The sequence below is a fragment of the Falco peregrinus genome, chromosome 3 (assembly GCF_023634155.1).
Source record: "Falco peregrinus isolate bFalPer1 chromosome 3, bFalPer1.pri, whole genome shotgun sequence".
Taxonomy (NCBI): domain Eukaryota; kingdom Metazoa; phylum Chordata; class Aves; order Falconiformes; family Falconidae; genus Falco; species Falco peregrinus.
The window spans coordinates 31,864,421-31,879,316 of NC_073723.1; the positions used below are offsets into that span (position 1 = coordinate 31,864,421).

At 44.9% G+C, this 14,896-nt stretch overlaps 1 protein-coding gene across 3 annotated transcripts in view; it reads right to left on the reverse strand.

The window, feature by feature from the left end:
• Positions 1-14,354, reverse strand: part of ESRP1 (epithelial splicing regulatory protein 1) — a 34,919-nt gene extending 20,565 nt beyond the window's left edge. For all 3 annotated transcript variants that reach the window (XM_055800584.1, XM_055800583.1, XM_055800582.1), the window contains exons 1-8: positions 13,776-14,354; positions 13,443-13,571; positions 12,463-12,576; positions 9,858-9,972; positions 2,301-2,399; positions 2,147-2,201; positions 269-379; positions 46-178 (exon numbers count right to left, since the gene is read on the reverse strand). In XM_055800584.1, the coding sequence (XP_055656559.1) occupies positions 46-178; positions 269-379; positions 2,147-2,201; positions 2,301-2,399; positions 9,858-9,972; positions 12,463-12,576; positions 13,443-13,571; positions 13,776-13,907 (888 nt within the window). In that variant the 5' untranslated portion in view covers positions 13,908-14,354. The remainder of the gene's footprint in view (positions 1-45; positions 179-268; positions 380-2,146; positions 2,202-2,300; positions 2,400-9,857; positions 9,973-12,462; positions 12,577-13,442; positions 13,572-13,775) is intronic.
• Positions 14,355-14,896: the final 542 nt, after the last annotated feature.

Genomic DNA, 14,896 nt, shown 5'->3' on the forward strand with positions numbered 1-14,896 from the left:
TTGCACTCGTGTTGAGAAAAGGATTTCAAAGCCAGTGTCACGCACCTCAATGTATCGATTCCCCATGTGGTGCTTGTGCCTTTGTAGTGCTAGATCTCTATGCTCTTCACTTACGAACCTCACAAGAGCCTCCCCATTTCTCCTACCCTGGGCATTGAGGCAGAGCGCAGCACCTCCCCTGCAAGATTTAAATCAAATGAGAGATAAAAATCCAGGACTGATGCAGACGAAGCATTACAAACATAGAGGTAAATTCTTAGCTACTAACTTGGCTATGTTTAGGCCTTTGAAGAATCTCGCTATGTCCTGGTCGGATGACTGCCATGGCAATCCTCTTGCTCGGATAACAGCATTGTCATCCACAAGTTCCATCTTGCTGCTGCAGGCACAGAAAGAAGTAATGCAGAGACATCTGCCTGCAGCACCTGCCACACACCACCCTCCCTGCTTGTCACCTGTGCTCCAGGGACAGGCACCTGTCCCTGCTCCACGTCTGCTGGATGGCACTGCCAGGGCAGTGAGGGCTAAGTGCCACCACTATCAAAAGCCACTGCACATGTCTCTCCTCAGGGAATGTCTGTTCTGTTAAGCTGTCCCTTTCCCAGCGTTCCTCTCCCGCTTCACCACTGTTTGCTACTTCAGCTCTCATCTCTTCAATCACATTCCCTCAATTTACTCCCTGCTCCTTACATACCAAGAGTTTGTCCTTTTCCACTGTCTGAACAGGGTTACTGACATAAAATTACACAGTTGCTATTCTAATCTTAGCTAGGTGGAAATGGAAGCAGAGCAGTTAGATGTGACTGAGGTTAGTGCCTATTATCTGTACTGTGACGGTGTGTAAGAGCCAGTCAGAAGCCAAGACCAAATCTGTTCAGGTTACACTCGGCACACAGAGGACTCCTGCCCGAAGAGTTTAGCCTTAACATTGCTTGTTCAGGCCATCACTGTGCTACTAGAGACTAATATAGCTACAGGCTACATTGCCTGCTTAGCATGGGAATATCTCAGCCACAGAAAGCCAGGTTTAATTGGTCATTACCACAGACTTTTTTTTGTTCTCTTCCTTGTTAAGAGTGCCATGTGCAGCAAAACTCACAGCCACCCAAGGCTGCCTTTCTGGCTATTGCCAGGACAGGTTTTTGCACAGAAGAGACTAGACGATTGATTCAGCAGATGAATTGTTGCTCAGCAGCAGAGAGTTTCCTCTTGTTATAGGAGGGTCATGTTTCTCGCTCATATTTTAATCTCTCAGCTGGCCTTTTTATAGGTGTCTGTCCCAAACTGTTCCCCCTCACCTCCTAATTCTGTACTTCCCGCTATTATGAATAAGCTGGGAATCTTCCACCTCATCCCAGGATTGCGTTAGTGAAAGGGATAAAGCTTAGAACAATGCTAAAACATAACCCCTGAGCTAATCTCACTGGTCACTTTCTGCCAATATTGTTGCATTCTTTTCTTGCTTCTTTTGGCTCAGAAGTGCTGGCATCATGTACCATTATGACAGTTCCTTAATCTAAAAGGGGGAAGTATGTATTCAAGCAAGATCAGTTTAACACCAGTCTCTTGTGATACTGCAGAGGGAGTATCCAGCAAACCACTGAGAAAAATCTGTGTTTGTACGTAGAAAAGCATGATAGCGTTTTTTTTTTTTTAAAAAAAAAAACAACGAAACAGTCAAGAGTAAGTAAAGCTTATGTATAAAACATTTTGGAAGAAGACAATCATAGCTTAAGCAATTTACTGGTAGCACAGTATCTCTATGGAAAGGTTTCTTCCCTATTAAAAAAAAAATATCATTATGTGTATTTAGTAACTGAAGCAAATTGCAGGAAGAGCGTAAGAGTTAGTACCAATAGGGTTAGTTCTGCAAAAATAAGCACTTATTAGCAGAACCCAGAACTACCAGCAGCTAACAAGCAATACTGAAGACTAGCAAGACAACTAGCTTGTATCTGATCACAGATTATCTGTTCCCTTTCCCACTTAAAGCATCTAATTGATTCCCACAACTGTGGCAAGGTAAGTAAAAGGAATGGTAACAGCTATTTGTAAATTAGGAATACAGAGAAGTGCAGCTTATTTTGCATCTTTAAAAAAAGGTGGGGGTAGGGGCAGCATGCAGCAAGAGTGAGAAGACACTTACCAAGGCCCACTTTCAAATTTGTAGTTTACTCTTTCTGGATCTGAAAATCGGTGATCTAGGAAATACAGCACAAGTTATTTTCTTCTTCCTCAACATACAGGACAGATAGCAAAAACAAGCAAGCAGAGAAAACTCATTCATCACAAGCACTTACTGTATGGTTCAGATATTAGTGTTAAAATAATATTTCCCATATCTTCAACCTGAGAGGCTCCATAGGGAAACGTTGGACTGTTCTTGCCAAGATTTAAATCTTCATGCTGCAGTTAAGTCAATCATCACCAAACAGATTTCTAATTGGCTTCCTGCTAGAGCAACAAGCTTTCATGTTATCCTTGATGGTAAATCACTTCTCAGAGGAATATTTAATCCCTTTTCCTGCTGGGATACATTAGCTGTTCTGCCTTGGACTCTTACTACTGCCACCTGTGGGAATGTGAGGTCACTCCAGAAAGCATATGGGGACTTGAGACCCCATAATAAGGGCATATATATTTAATATACTCATTAATTATACATATATTTGACACACAGATACACTTTTGCATGTAGAAGAGACTTGAGCCCTGTCCTCTTTAATTAGCATCTTCTTTAACCTCTAGGGGAAGATCTGGGAAAGGAGAAGCAAACCATCAACTAAGAAGCTACAGAAACAGGAGGATACACCACATGCTTTCTGAACAAGTAAATCCTAAAAATCTTTGACAAAATTCACAAATGGCACCTCATCTAAACCTTGCCTATTGGAAGTTACAACCCGAGTTTTGTGCTGTTACACAGCAGCATTTTGAGAATCTGCTAGGAGTGCACTGCTGGAGATAACCAATAGACAAAAGAGTCCCGCAACCCGTATCTTCTTTGATCTGAAGGATTTTGGAAGATTATAGCAAGAATAAGCTCTTCTGCCAATAAACAGCAGGAAGCATTCTGTCCTGGAAAGACAGGCTGTAGAATGACCAGATTAAAACCCCCACATTCACAAAGGGAGTCTGATTTAAGTCACACATACTAGCTTTTCTCAGACAACTTAATCAGAGTTTACTATGGTATCTCTCCCACTTCCTGCCATATTTGCCCCTCTCTAACACCAGGCTACAGGACTGTAAGATTACTTGCAACTTTACTGCTTAATTTATAAAGCAAGTTTTCAAAAAGGTCTTTCCCATTCACATCTCCTTTTAGGGGTGTAGGGTAAAAAACACCAAGAACAGAACAAGAAGAGAAATAGCAGTCTGGGAACAGGACTTGCTTTTTTAACTTCTCTTATCACTTCACGTCAAGACTTTAGAGCAAAAGTGAAAGTTTCTTAAACAAGACCTATCCTGGCATGGCAGTAAAGTAATGCAAGATATTCAAAACAGTCAAATGCATCAATTATTTGCCCACATCCCCAAAAAGCTACATTAGACACATTTCACCCAAAGGAGTCTGTATTTTGGTGCTCAAAAGTTGCTTCTCAGTCCGAGATAGCAAGGGTCCTCTTAGAAGGAAAGAGCTTTCTCCACCTAGAGCTGATGCCTACAGGAAGGGCAGGGAACAGAAGAACAGCTTCTGTTAGAAATAGACACCACACACCAGCTCTGTTGTATCATCCCATCACTGAGGAGGCAGCACAAGTTTTATTATGAAAAAGTCTCCCCTATTATTTGTCAGATGACTGCAAGTCATTCCTACAAAACAGATTTTGTCCAATTGTTTTTGGAGTTAACTGTTATCTTGTTGTGAGATGAAAAATAATGTCAACTCAATGAACTCCTCTTCCACAGCAAGGAAAGGAAAGCTGTTGTGCCAAGTCAATACCCTTTGAAGCCAATTTGATTTTGAGACTGTTGATTTTAAGTGTGCACAGGTTAAGTTTTCTGTTTCTTAAACTTAGATCAGTGTTCCCTCCCCTTCAACTGTTTACTAAATGCAGTTTGCTAGCCATTGCCATTACTTTCCCTCCCGATACCTTTTTTGGTGAGAAGTATTGAGAACATTATATGGTTTTCTTAAAGGAATGAACTAAAAATCCTGAACAAACTACATGAAAAAAAACCAAAGCACAGTTTAAAAGACTATCAGTGTTTATGACAACAAGAAACTTATTCATTGCAGCAAGTCTTCCTAAGCGGTACACTTAAGCTCATCTTCTCCTCTGCCCCCTGGGGAAGGAGGGGGAATTGAAAAGAAAAATAATCCCCAGACCCCCTTGCAGAGTGGGTGCCTAATCAGCACCACACATGTTTTGGGGCACCATGTGTATCACAGCAGAGGAGTGCTTCTCCTTTTACTGACACCCTTCCCCTTGCAGCAACTGTGCTACACTTGGGCAGTCTCTGCTGCCCATCCAGGGAACCAGAAGCTGCTGAAGACACAGGTATCGGAACCCAGGTCTTGCCTGACCATTTCTTAAATTAATATTTTGGAAGTGTTATCTTTCCCCTGTTAAAGTCAAGAGAAGATGCACAGGAGTTTCAATAGCTATTATGGCAAGGGACATGCATATACATGCACTTGGCTGTTAGACTGTGCTGTCAAAACTGAAGAGACATTTCAATATTTCCTTTTTGCAGAGCCAAAGATCCCTACAAACAATCAGTTGCTAGAAAGGGGACTGCAGCAGTGTGAAGAGGCTGGGAATTTGAAGCAAGGCTGTCACACAAGGAAAACAAAGAACTCCCCCACCCCACATTCATTTCCTCCAGAAAACATTTTCCCTGGGAATATTGATCAACAGGAGATAGAGTTCCTAAAAATGCCCTAGTGCCAACAGAAGTTGGTACCAGGTGTTCAGACACAGGGAGTCAGTTGTGCCAAGGAACTCCAGATTAATATAAACACAGTGGGAGGGGAGGAAGAAAGTCATCAGCATAAGCAGGAATGGGAAACTGCTCACACCTTCACCACTGATTAGCTAGAAGCAAGGCTTTTAGGCAAGACTGAAGAAGAAAACTGATAGTTTTCTGCACATGTAGGGAGTTGTTAATAACAACGTTAAGTGAAAACCTGAATTCTAATGAACAAGACTGACTACATACAGTGGAATCCTATGAACAGAGGCACTAGAAAGCTGCACTCTTGGGAAAAAGCTGTTAATGGAATCGTCTATAAAAGCCACCCCTCGTTCTGTGAAGGGAGAGGAGACCACATGTGTTTGTGTACAGTGATATTTAAAATGTTGCCTCTCCTGGGCAATTGGAAAGAGTTGACTGCAGTGAATAAATTCAAGTTCACATTTGAAGAAGTGTTAGAAAACAGACCTGTCTGTTTAAAGCTACTATATGCAATAGCATGGACACACACACTCTAAATGAAGCAACAGCAAAAGATACTCTCAAGTAACAAGGCAGGCTGGGAAACAAGAAACTTTAAATCTTGCTGCACAGCTGCAGAAAGACCTCCTGCAAGTTAGTAAAGGGAGCAGGGGAAGGAGGCATATTCTGCATCAGGGTTGCCTATATAATATGGAAGGAATTTCTAAATCATTTCCTCAGATTCATCACCACAGCTCCACCCACTGCCAGTGTCCTCTCTTCTTCCCTCCCACTGTCTCTTAAATTTCTCAGTCTCAACTCTGTTCTTAACTATGGCAAAAGAAATACTGAACTAACTTGGCTCCAAGGTAATATAACATGAACTAGTGTTGTAATTGTGTTCTGCACTGATCCTCTTCTCTCTTTGTTCTGTTTTTAAGCCTCTTCAGGCAGAAGATTGCATCTTTTTAAACATTACTTCGCATAAAGATAACCTGCTATCACCCAGTTCCTGGGTACTATCACAGGAAATACAAACAGCAGTACACAAGATTCTCAAGTAATACCCAATAACACGCTTTTTATTGCCAGAGCTAAGTACTATTGATTTAAGTGCTCCACATCATTGTTTAAGACACCCAAGTGGAAAAAAAAAATACACCCCAAAAAAAACCTCCAACCAAATCAAGTTTTAGTATTGCAGATCCTTATTATATCTAGCACAATAAGCAGACTGTTCTGGAGAAAGCACATGTTTCTACCAACAACCAACAAGCAGATATCCCAGTAAGGTGCTACCCTCACAAACCCAGTTCAGAAGTCAGTGGAGCAAACCATGCTCTGGAGGAAGCAAGAGCTATTTGCCATTTAATGGCTTCTGCACACCCAATCTTGAGGCAAAGGATGAGTCCTCTGCAGACTGAATATGAATAGTCATGCAAGCTTTGTTCACTCCACCCTGAAGGCACTCGCAGTGGTAAAAACTGGCTCAGCAAGCTTTGCAAATCAAGAAGTGCAGCAAGTATGGGAGGTACAGAGGGTGCAAGAACAGCCCTGTTCCTTTTGTATCCTTACACATTAAAAAAAAAATAATTTCAACAGACCCGAGTTCCTTTCTCTGCTGTAACATGATTGCTTTTCTCAAGTTTTTTGTTACTCGAAATTTCTCATAATTATCCTGCTGTCACTACTCTTACACAATACCGACTAAAGAAAGTCTGCCAGAAGACTGTCTCTTACAGTCTCAAATCAGTTTTTAGTGTAAGTTAGGCAGCAGTAGTACTCAGAACAGTTACAACTAGTCTCAGTTCTTCCTCAGTCCCTCAAATGTCATGGTATTTTAAACATTTCCTTACCCTGAATTAAAAGAAACCAGTGGCTATTTGTACAGTAAGTTTACAATTTCTTGGGGGTGGGGGGTGGAGGGGTGGGGAGCAGCAGCAGGAAACAAAGCTTTCACCTGAGCTCTTGGATGTGGAATGGTTTCATTGCTGTACACAATTTCAAGTAGTTTTCCAAAAAAAGTAAGTTCCAAACATACTTTCTAAAGGAAGAATAACCCAGCCAATTATTCTGTTTAACATTTCTATGCTCTTTTTCAAGATTGTGCTTGCCTTGCCTACAAGAAATACATATCGAAGCACCAACTATCCACTGCGTTATGCTCTGGAATATACTCCTACTGCACAGTCACTCAACATATCTTCCTGACTGTTGGGAGCAATAGAATACATTCTCTATTTCCCTGTGATTTGTTGCTTTATCCGATCAAAACAAAAGCTTCTGGAAGACATTTAAACAACCATACAATAATACCTGGCTTTCCCTTAATTCTTTCATATCACAAGTTCCCTTTTGTTGATCACTACAATCTCACACACTGGTAAATGGGGATGCAAGTACATGAAGGATGTGCCCCCCCACTTAAAAATAAATAAATCATTCTACTCCTGCTCCTACCAGATTGCAAATGCAGGTCTTCTGCATCTCTAGTCAGTACCCTACTCCTAATCCAGAACCTTCTATTCCCACCTAATGCTAACAAACATGGCCCAGTACAGTTTGTGTGGCACAAATACGGAATATTCCTTTCATGCAGTCCCTTTAGCTATGGGGTGGAAGATCTGCACATTCTGCAAGAATAGCAAGAGCTCAGTCAGATTCTGCACACTGATCTGCCACTTCGTTTCAACACACTGCATTTGTTTTCATGTCCCATGCCCCAGCATAACCACTTCCAAGTTACTTTTCATTTAGACATTTTCTTTTCTTTGCTACGTAAGTGTCTCGGGAGGAAAGTAGCTGTCCCACTTAGATGAAGCAAGGAAAAAAAAAAAGCCTGCACAAAACTGTTTGAACTAGCCTTTAGACTTAGCACCTGCTTCAACATTTTTTTTTTTAATTTCAAGTATTGCATGCATGTCCGGACGCTCCAAGTGCAATTAACTTACACAGCTTCTGACACAGAGGAGATTAACTTGGTATGTTTCAGCAGAGCTAAGAGGAAGAAAACTATCATATTTGTCAATAAACAGAAAACAAAAATTGTTTTACTTTCTTGGTCTCTGCATCTTCCACCCCCAACACTCTCAAGCAATATAGGGCAGAGACAGTTAATTTCAGCCATGTTGCATAAACATAGCAAGCCTACAGATTAACAACATCAGCAGTTACAAAACAAGACAAACCACAAACATTAATATTAAACTAGAACAAAATTAGTTAGTTTATATATCTTAAGAAGCATATCTGATCCAGAGTTCAGACTCCAGCTGGAGAGCATTTGCATAGACTGACCAAGCCTCTAGGAACTCCGGAGGAAATAATACTGGCAATTGCCAAAACCACTCTCAGATGGCGCTGACTCTTCAGGGGCTTCCTGACAGCCCAGTAATGCAGGGGGGTCTGCTCCCCTCTCACAGCAGGCAGGGAGCACACACTGTCACTGTGCCTCAGCTGACCAGTAACACTCCAGGCAGCTACAGTTGTATGACTGTTCCCACAGTGGCAAGACATACACCAGACATTCACAGGAGGAGAAAGCAAAGACATTTCTCAAAAACAGCTGAAGTAGCCCATTATCTAACTTCTCGAGCTCGTGTCAAAGCATCTCTAAACAATGTGTTAAGTTTTTTTGACCATGACTTTAAGTAGCCCATCATCCAGCTTCTAGACTATGGAACACATGTGTTTACTTTGCTTTTTACATTAAAAATTAACACTTCTGCACTAAGTGTGAAGCAAAGCTATAAAGTATGGTGAGAAGTGATTTCTGCCCCTTCACTGAGGGAGTCTGATCTTAATTCACAGATGGCAAAGCAAAGCAGACAGCCTGCAATATTAAAACTTATGGTTAAACACCAAAAAAAAAATCCATAGCTGCATAAAATATCTATGCCCCTGCAACACAGGTACAAAGCCCAGGCAACACTAGTCCTGCAGTGAAAGATCAAAATAATTCAGAAGCCACAGACTTTCGAGTCTGAAAAATACTAGCTCTTAATGGCAACCAGTATGGACATAATAAGCTAGTCAGAGGAAAAAACATTATTACAAACTACAGCAAAACCCAATAAAAAATATATTTAAAAAACCTGTAAAATTCCTTTATCCATCCTTGCTAGCTAGCTTTTGTGGTCCTTGCTTCAGTAAGTCAGCAGGGAAGTGAAGGGAAGTGTTTTTCGTATCTGAGAACACATTTGAGACAAGGACTGGAGCCTGCAGCAAGAGGGAAGACTGACAGGGAAGCAAGGAGGAAGGCACAGCCAAGTCATTCACAGCCCCAGTTTCAGCTTCGCTAATTATATATGGCATGCAAACAAAACCAAGCTAAGATTAGTAAAGAGCCAGACAGGACTAGTTTACAGACCACTTAAGACTATTCAGAAATTAATTTTACACATACCTATCACTGAAAATGGAAACTTGTTATTGACTGAATCTTATTGCCAGCCCAGCCTCACCTTGCTAGGTGCAACACGTGCATCTTCCATGAGACTGAGTACTACATGTGCCAACAGCACCGCTGCCTTTGATTCACTCCCGAGCCAAAGATTCACTACAAGGTCACAGCAAGAATAACTTTTCCCCCTCCTAAAAATTAAGATGGTGTCCCAACATTTACTCTTACCTAAATCTGATACAACAGGCAACCTCACAACTTTTAGTATTCATATCAGCAATTCAAACAAATGTGAAAGTTACACAAAAATGTATAGTTTTGTCTCTTTAAACTTAAAGGACAGTAAAGAAACCATACAGAAATCAAGAAAAAAAATACAGGATTTTCCCCACAGGAGCATGCATCCTCATGTTTTTATCTTTACATTTGTGAAAAAGCTCAGTACAGCTCCTAGTCACTCATTAAAGTTATACCACCCCTAAATACGTGTTGCAAGCATTTACTCACGCATTTCCATTCTAAAATTCAGCCAAAGCTGTAACAGCAGCAGACATCATCACTGTTAAAAGGATACATTCTGTCATGGCTGCAACGTTGAGCTTGCTAAGGTCAGGTGAGCCAGGGCAACACTTCTTGAACTCTTTCCGCAAGTCAAAAAAGGAGTAGAAGCATTCAGGCAGCAAGATATTCTGTAAAAGGACAAAGTAACTACTGTCATCTAGGGTGAGTTTAATCTACTTTATCTTTAGATACCACGCTTTCTAACAATTTTCTTATCATGGGTAGGAAGATCAAGCAGCCATTGCTACAGGGAAACTCACATAGCTCTTCTTAGCCATATAAGTATGTTTATGAACTTTTTTGCTTTCCACATGGTTTGAAGAGAAGTGTGCTTTTTCACTGCCAGAGAAACATCTGCTATTATTACTGGTGCCTCAAATCCAATATATATGTGGGAGATCAAATGCCTGCTATTGTAACATTTATCATACTTGATTCCAATTTTGACTGTAAAGAGCCAGAGGGCACTCAGTTTAGTTTATAGAACCAAGTAAATTTTGCAAGACTAGCAGAAGATTGTTTTGGTTTACAGACAAGTATGAGTTTTCAGAGAATAGTCACGCTTCACACATTTATTCCCTTAAAAAAACCAAACCACCAAACAAGAAAACATCCAACTGTGAGCAGATGAGTGCTTGATATGCTGCAGAGGTTGTCAATCTATGCATAGGTAACTGCTTTAATTGCAGTGTATGAAGCCAGGAGCAAGCTACATAGCCCACTGGAAGTCAATAAAACCCTTTTTACCCCACCACTACATTTACCACATACTTTTAATTTTTGGGGGAGGTGGGAAGGAGAAGTTGTTTAAATCAACACAACCCCCTACTCCTTCAGTTAGCTCTTCACCCCAGACCTTCCCCCACAGACACAGTATTTCATATTCCACTTGGCTGTCTGTTGCGTGCAATGCCTCTCTAGACCAAAAGTAAGGGCTTACTGTGATTTAAAAACTGGTTAGCATCTTGGCATTGTAACAGAATGACAGGATATGTGAAAGCACATTTAGGGAGCCCAAAGAAAGAAGTGTAGACTCCAAAACAAGTTCTGCTTTAAGAACATTAGAACTTACCTTAGCATATGGACAGGTGCATTAGGTAAACTATACTCTTTAAAGAAAAACTTATGAAAATGCAGGTGTGCTTGCCAAGATTTCCTGTTCCAGTTTTAGCATGGCTATTTTATTTCCTCTATGAGAGATCAAGTTATGTACTTCACTGACATTCAGTTGGAACAGTTGATGCCAATTCATTCTTTGAATATCGTGAGCTGCTAGATTGGTTCAGACTGGGCATCTTAAAAGAAAGAAATATATTCTCAAACACCTAGCGATTTCTGCCTGTCTGGGTTTTAGTGATCCCTCACCGCAATCTCAGGATTAGGGTTTTGACCAAAAAACTACTACAGGTCTCATAAGCATCTACTTTACTTAATTTATAGACAGCACAGAACAGATCTTAAATGAATAATTCTTAACAAAACAGCAATAAAAGATTTTTATGAATATTTGATTGCTATCAGTGACCCTGTGATGATCTAGAGAAAGGATGCTTGTACCCAACACCAAACAAACATAAAATAACCGTGGTTGTCCCTTCTTTTATCCACATAATTAACTGCATATAAAGTTTAATTGTATAAAACACATACCCATTACAAGCGAGAAGAAAGTCTGTTAAAAACCTGTTTCCACATTTTCCTCACATCATTTCCTATGACAAATTACATATGTAACGACTGTCCCTTCACTACGAGTCATGCTCATTCTTTCCCTTCTAAATTTTCAAAAGGTATAAATACTTAGAGCACCAACAAGTATTAAAACCAAACTCATCCAATGTAAGTGTTGTAACAGCACAGACTTGCAGCAGTGCCCCTTCAAAGATGAAGCAGCAAGTTGACGGGCACAGAAGTCAGTTGCAGTGATAGAAGCAGAACAGCTCAGAGCAACGCATGTTCATAGCAAATCACAAAACAAGATGTTATTAATATTGAAGCGGTTACTTCAGGACTAGAGACTCAATATTTTCCTGCAACCCTATCACTAATGAAAAGTAGGCAGGACCTCATAACACTGTTAGCGATTTGGCAACTCTGAAGTTATAGAAAACTCTAAACTATGGGACTAGTCATCACTCATAGCATGCCTCAAACTACTCTTCGGGTCCTTACAAATACGTGCACCACCCTCGGAGCATCAACTGACTACACAGAGATTGAAAGTTGCTGAAGCTAATGGTAAATGTAAAAGTTCCAAAAGACAGTTTATGATTAAGGTGGTTAAGTATTTGGCAACACTTCCAAATTCCCGCTTGTTAACCCATTGTTAACTTCCATAGGAGTAATCTGTCAATGCATTGCTCCTTTCTCAAGCACTTAACTCAAGAAAATCTTACTCCTGATTTAACTAATAAGGCATCTCAGGGCTACATAAGCATGAGGCATTGCCTACGCCTTCCACATAGACAGGCTTTTTAGTCTGGTAAGCATATTAACATATGATTGAAGTTTGTACTATGGTTGTGGGGAGGCACCCCCATACTAAAGAGAAGTTGATCAGTTTTGCACAAAGTCATACAAAGCACACCAAGAGTCAGACTTAAGGTACAGCTACATACCTTTTTGGAAGCTTCAGGGTGCAGAACCTGCCTAATGTGCAACTGTCCATCAGTACAGAAACAGAAGGAAGTACCTACACCGATGTTCAGCTCATTGCTCACAGACTGATTAAACTGAAAGCAGAAACAACAAAAGACACATGTATGAGAGATTGGAGTGTCTGTGCTAGGTAGTATCATCAGTTAGTAACATGTTACTCCTGGGGAGCGAGAACATGGAGCTGGAATTCCTTTTTGTATGAGGCTAGTCACTTCTGTAGATTTGTTTCTTACTAGCTAAGCACATGATAACTTCCACGATAATTATCTTCACAAGGAAATTGCCCCTTCCCCACCCTCCCCCCGGCTTTCTAATGAAATATGGCCACACAAGTAGTCCACATCACAGAGGCCTTTTCCAGGAGCATTTGCAAGAGCACTGCAAGAAGCCGTAAAGCTGGTTGCAGAGAGCCAAGGGAGTGCCAGGGCAGAAGAGCCTTTCAGACAGGACACCCAAGCATGTTGGAAAGGAGACAGGCTTTCAGCCCTACCCTCAGTGAGAATCACGCACACCTCCCTGTTTATCTAGAGGCTTCTTTACTGTCTCCTTCCCAGGATTAACGAGCCACCACAAGCCTTACCAGGGCCTGCCACTACCCAGCCTTTTTGGGGGCACCCAACCTTAACCTCATCCAACACTAATGGGGGCTCAACCTCAGCTGAGGTTCAGGGTCCAGCACAGAAGGAGACCAGGGTAGAGGGGTGCCTGATCCTGATCTTCCTCTCTTGGGGTTCAGTCCCTCCCAAGGCGAGTAAGCAAAAGACAAGGGAGCAAACCCCACCACGGATCAGGTTGCCTGGCCCACGGACGTCTGTGCTGCTCCTGTACCAGGCTCCACAGACCCCGTGGTGGCAGCGGAGGGGATACATGGATGATAACACTGCCTCCACCCCACTGAGGAGCCCCCATGAGAGACCAGCAGCCGGTTATGGGGAGTCACCTGTCTCAACGCCTGCTCCAGCGGTGCGGCCAGGGCCAGGCTCTCCACATCCACCTGGGCGATCTCCTGGCACTCAGCCGTCAGCTCCAGGTGGTCAGGCCGGACCAGCACATCGTGCAGGTGCCCCAGCTCCAGAGAAATCAGAGGAGGGACGAGTCAGCTAGCAGGGCAGGAGGCGCCCACCTACAGCACCGACCCCTGCCCTCCACCCGAGCCTGCTCCAGCCCGGGGCTCCCACAGCCGGCCCGGCGCTGGGGCCACCCTGCCCGGACCCAGCACGGCAGGGGCCGAGGGAGGCTGCAGGCCGGGGTGCTCCCCCTCGGGGGAAAATACCTCCTTACTCCTCAGGTCGACCACTTTCCACAGGAGCTGGAGCAGCTCTCGCTCATCCGAGCCCAGCCTTGCCCCGTTGGTGCCCGCCGTGGTCACGAAGAGGATCACCAGGTAGTCGGGAGACGCCGTCATGGTGCCACCGGGTCAGTGGAAAGCAGCAAAAAAAAGGGGGAAAGGGGTGAAGGGGGGGGGGGGAAGGAAGAGAAAAAGGCCAGAAACTTTCCCTGCCCGAGGTACTTCCGAGCGAGACCCGAGCGGCTGAGCCCCCAGCTGCAGCCGCACCCCCGAGGACCTGGCGCGGGGGACGCGCACGGCGGGCTGCCCCCCTTCCCTTCCCACCCCCTCTCCTTCCCGGGGCGGGCAGCGGCCGCTCCCACGCCGGCTGCACCCCTGGGAAGCGCGCAATGGCTGCGGGCTTTTCTGCGCGGGGCCGCGGCCCTACCTGCCCCCCCCGCCCCACGTGGTGCAGGTAGCACACACCTGGCGCCGCCCGCCCATTGGCCCCGCCGAGCGGGGACGTGGCAAGCGCGGCGGGGGCGGCCGGCGGGGCGGGGGGCCGGGATTGCGGGCGGGGCGGCGGCGGGTGAGCCGACCGGGGCTGCCACGGGCTCCCCCGGAAGCCCCGACGTGCACCGACGGCGGCGCGGAGCCTGCCGGGCCGCGGTCGCCGCCGTCGGGGCTGTGCTGCCCCGGGAAGCTGCGTGTCCCCACCGAGGGGGCGGCGGGCCCGGGCGGGGCCGCCCGCTCCTGCCGGGGCACGTCGCGGGCGGGGAGGGCAGGGCGGCCCGGCGGCCGGCTGGACGGGACGGGACGGGAGGGCAGGCGGCCGCAGCGCCCGCAGCCGCCCCGGCGGGTCTCCGCCCTCGGCGCGGCGTGAGCGCGGCCGTCGGGGGCCGGGCCGTGCGGGGCCCGGGGGCGGCGGCGCGGGGCGCGGGCCGGGAGCCGCCGGCAGCAGCGCCGGCGGGGGCGGCCGGGCGGGCTGGGGCCGGGGACCCTCTCCCTCCGCCACGCTCCCGGCACCGCGGCTGCCCGCCCTCTGGCACGGCCGGTCCGGCCGGGCTGCCGCAGCCCTACCCCGGGCAGCCGCCCTTCATCTTCAGGCCATCGTTGCTTGCACATGT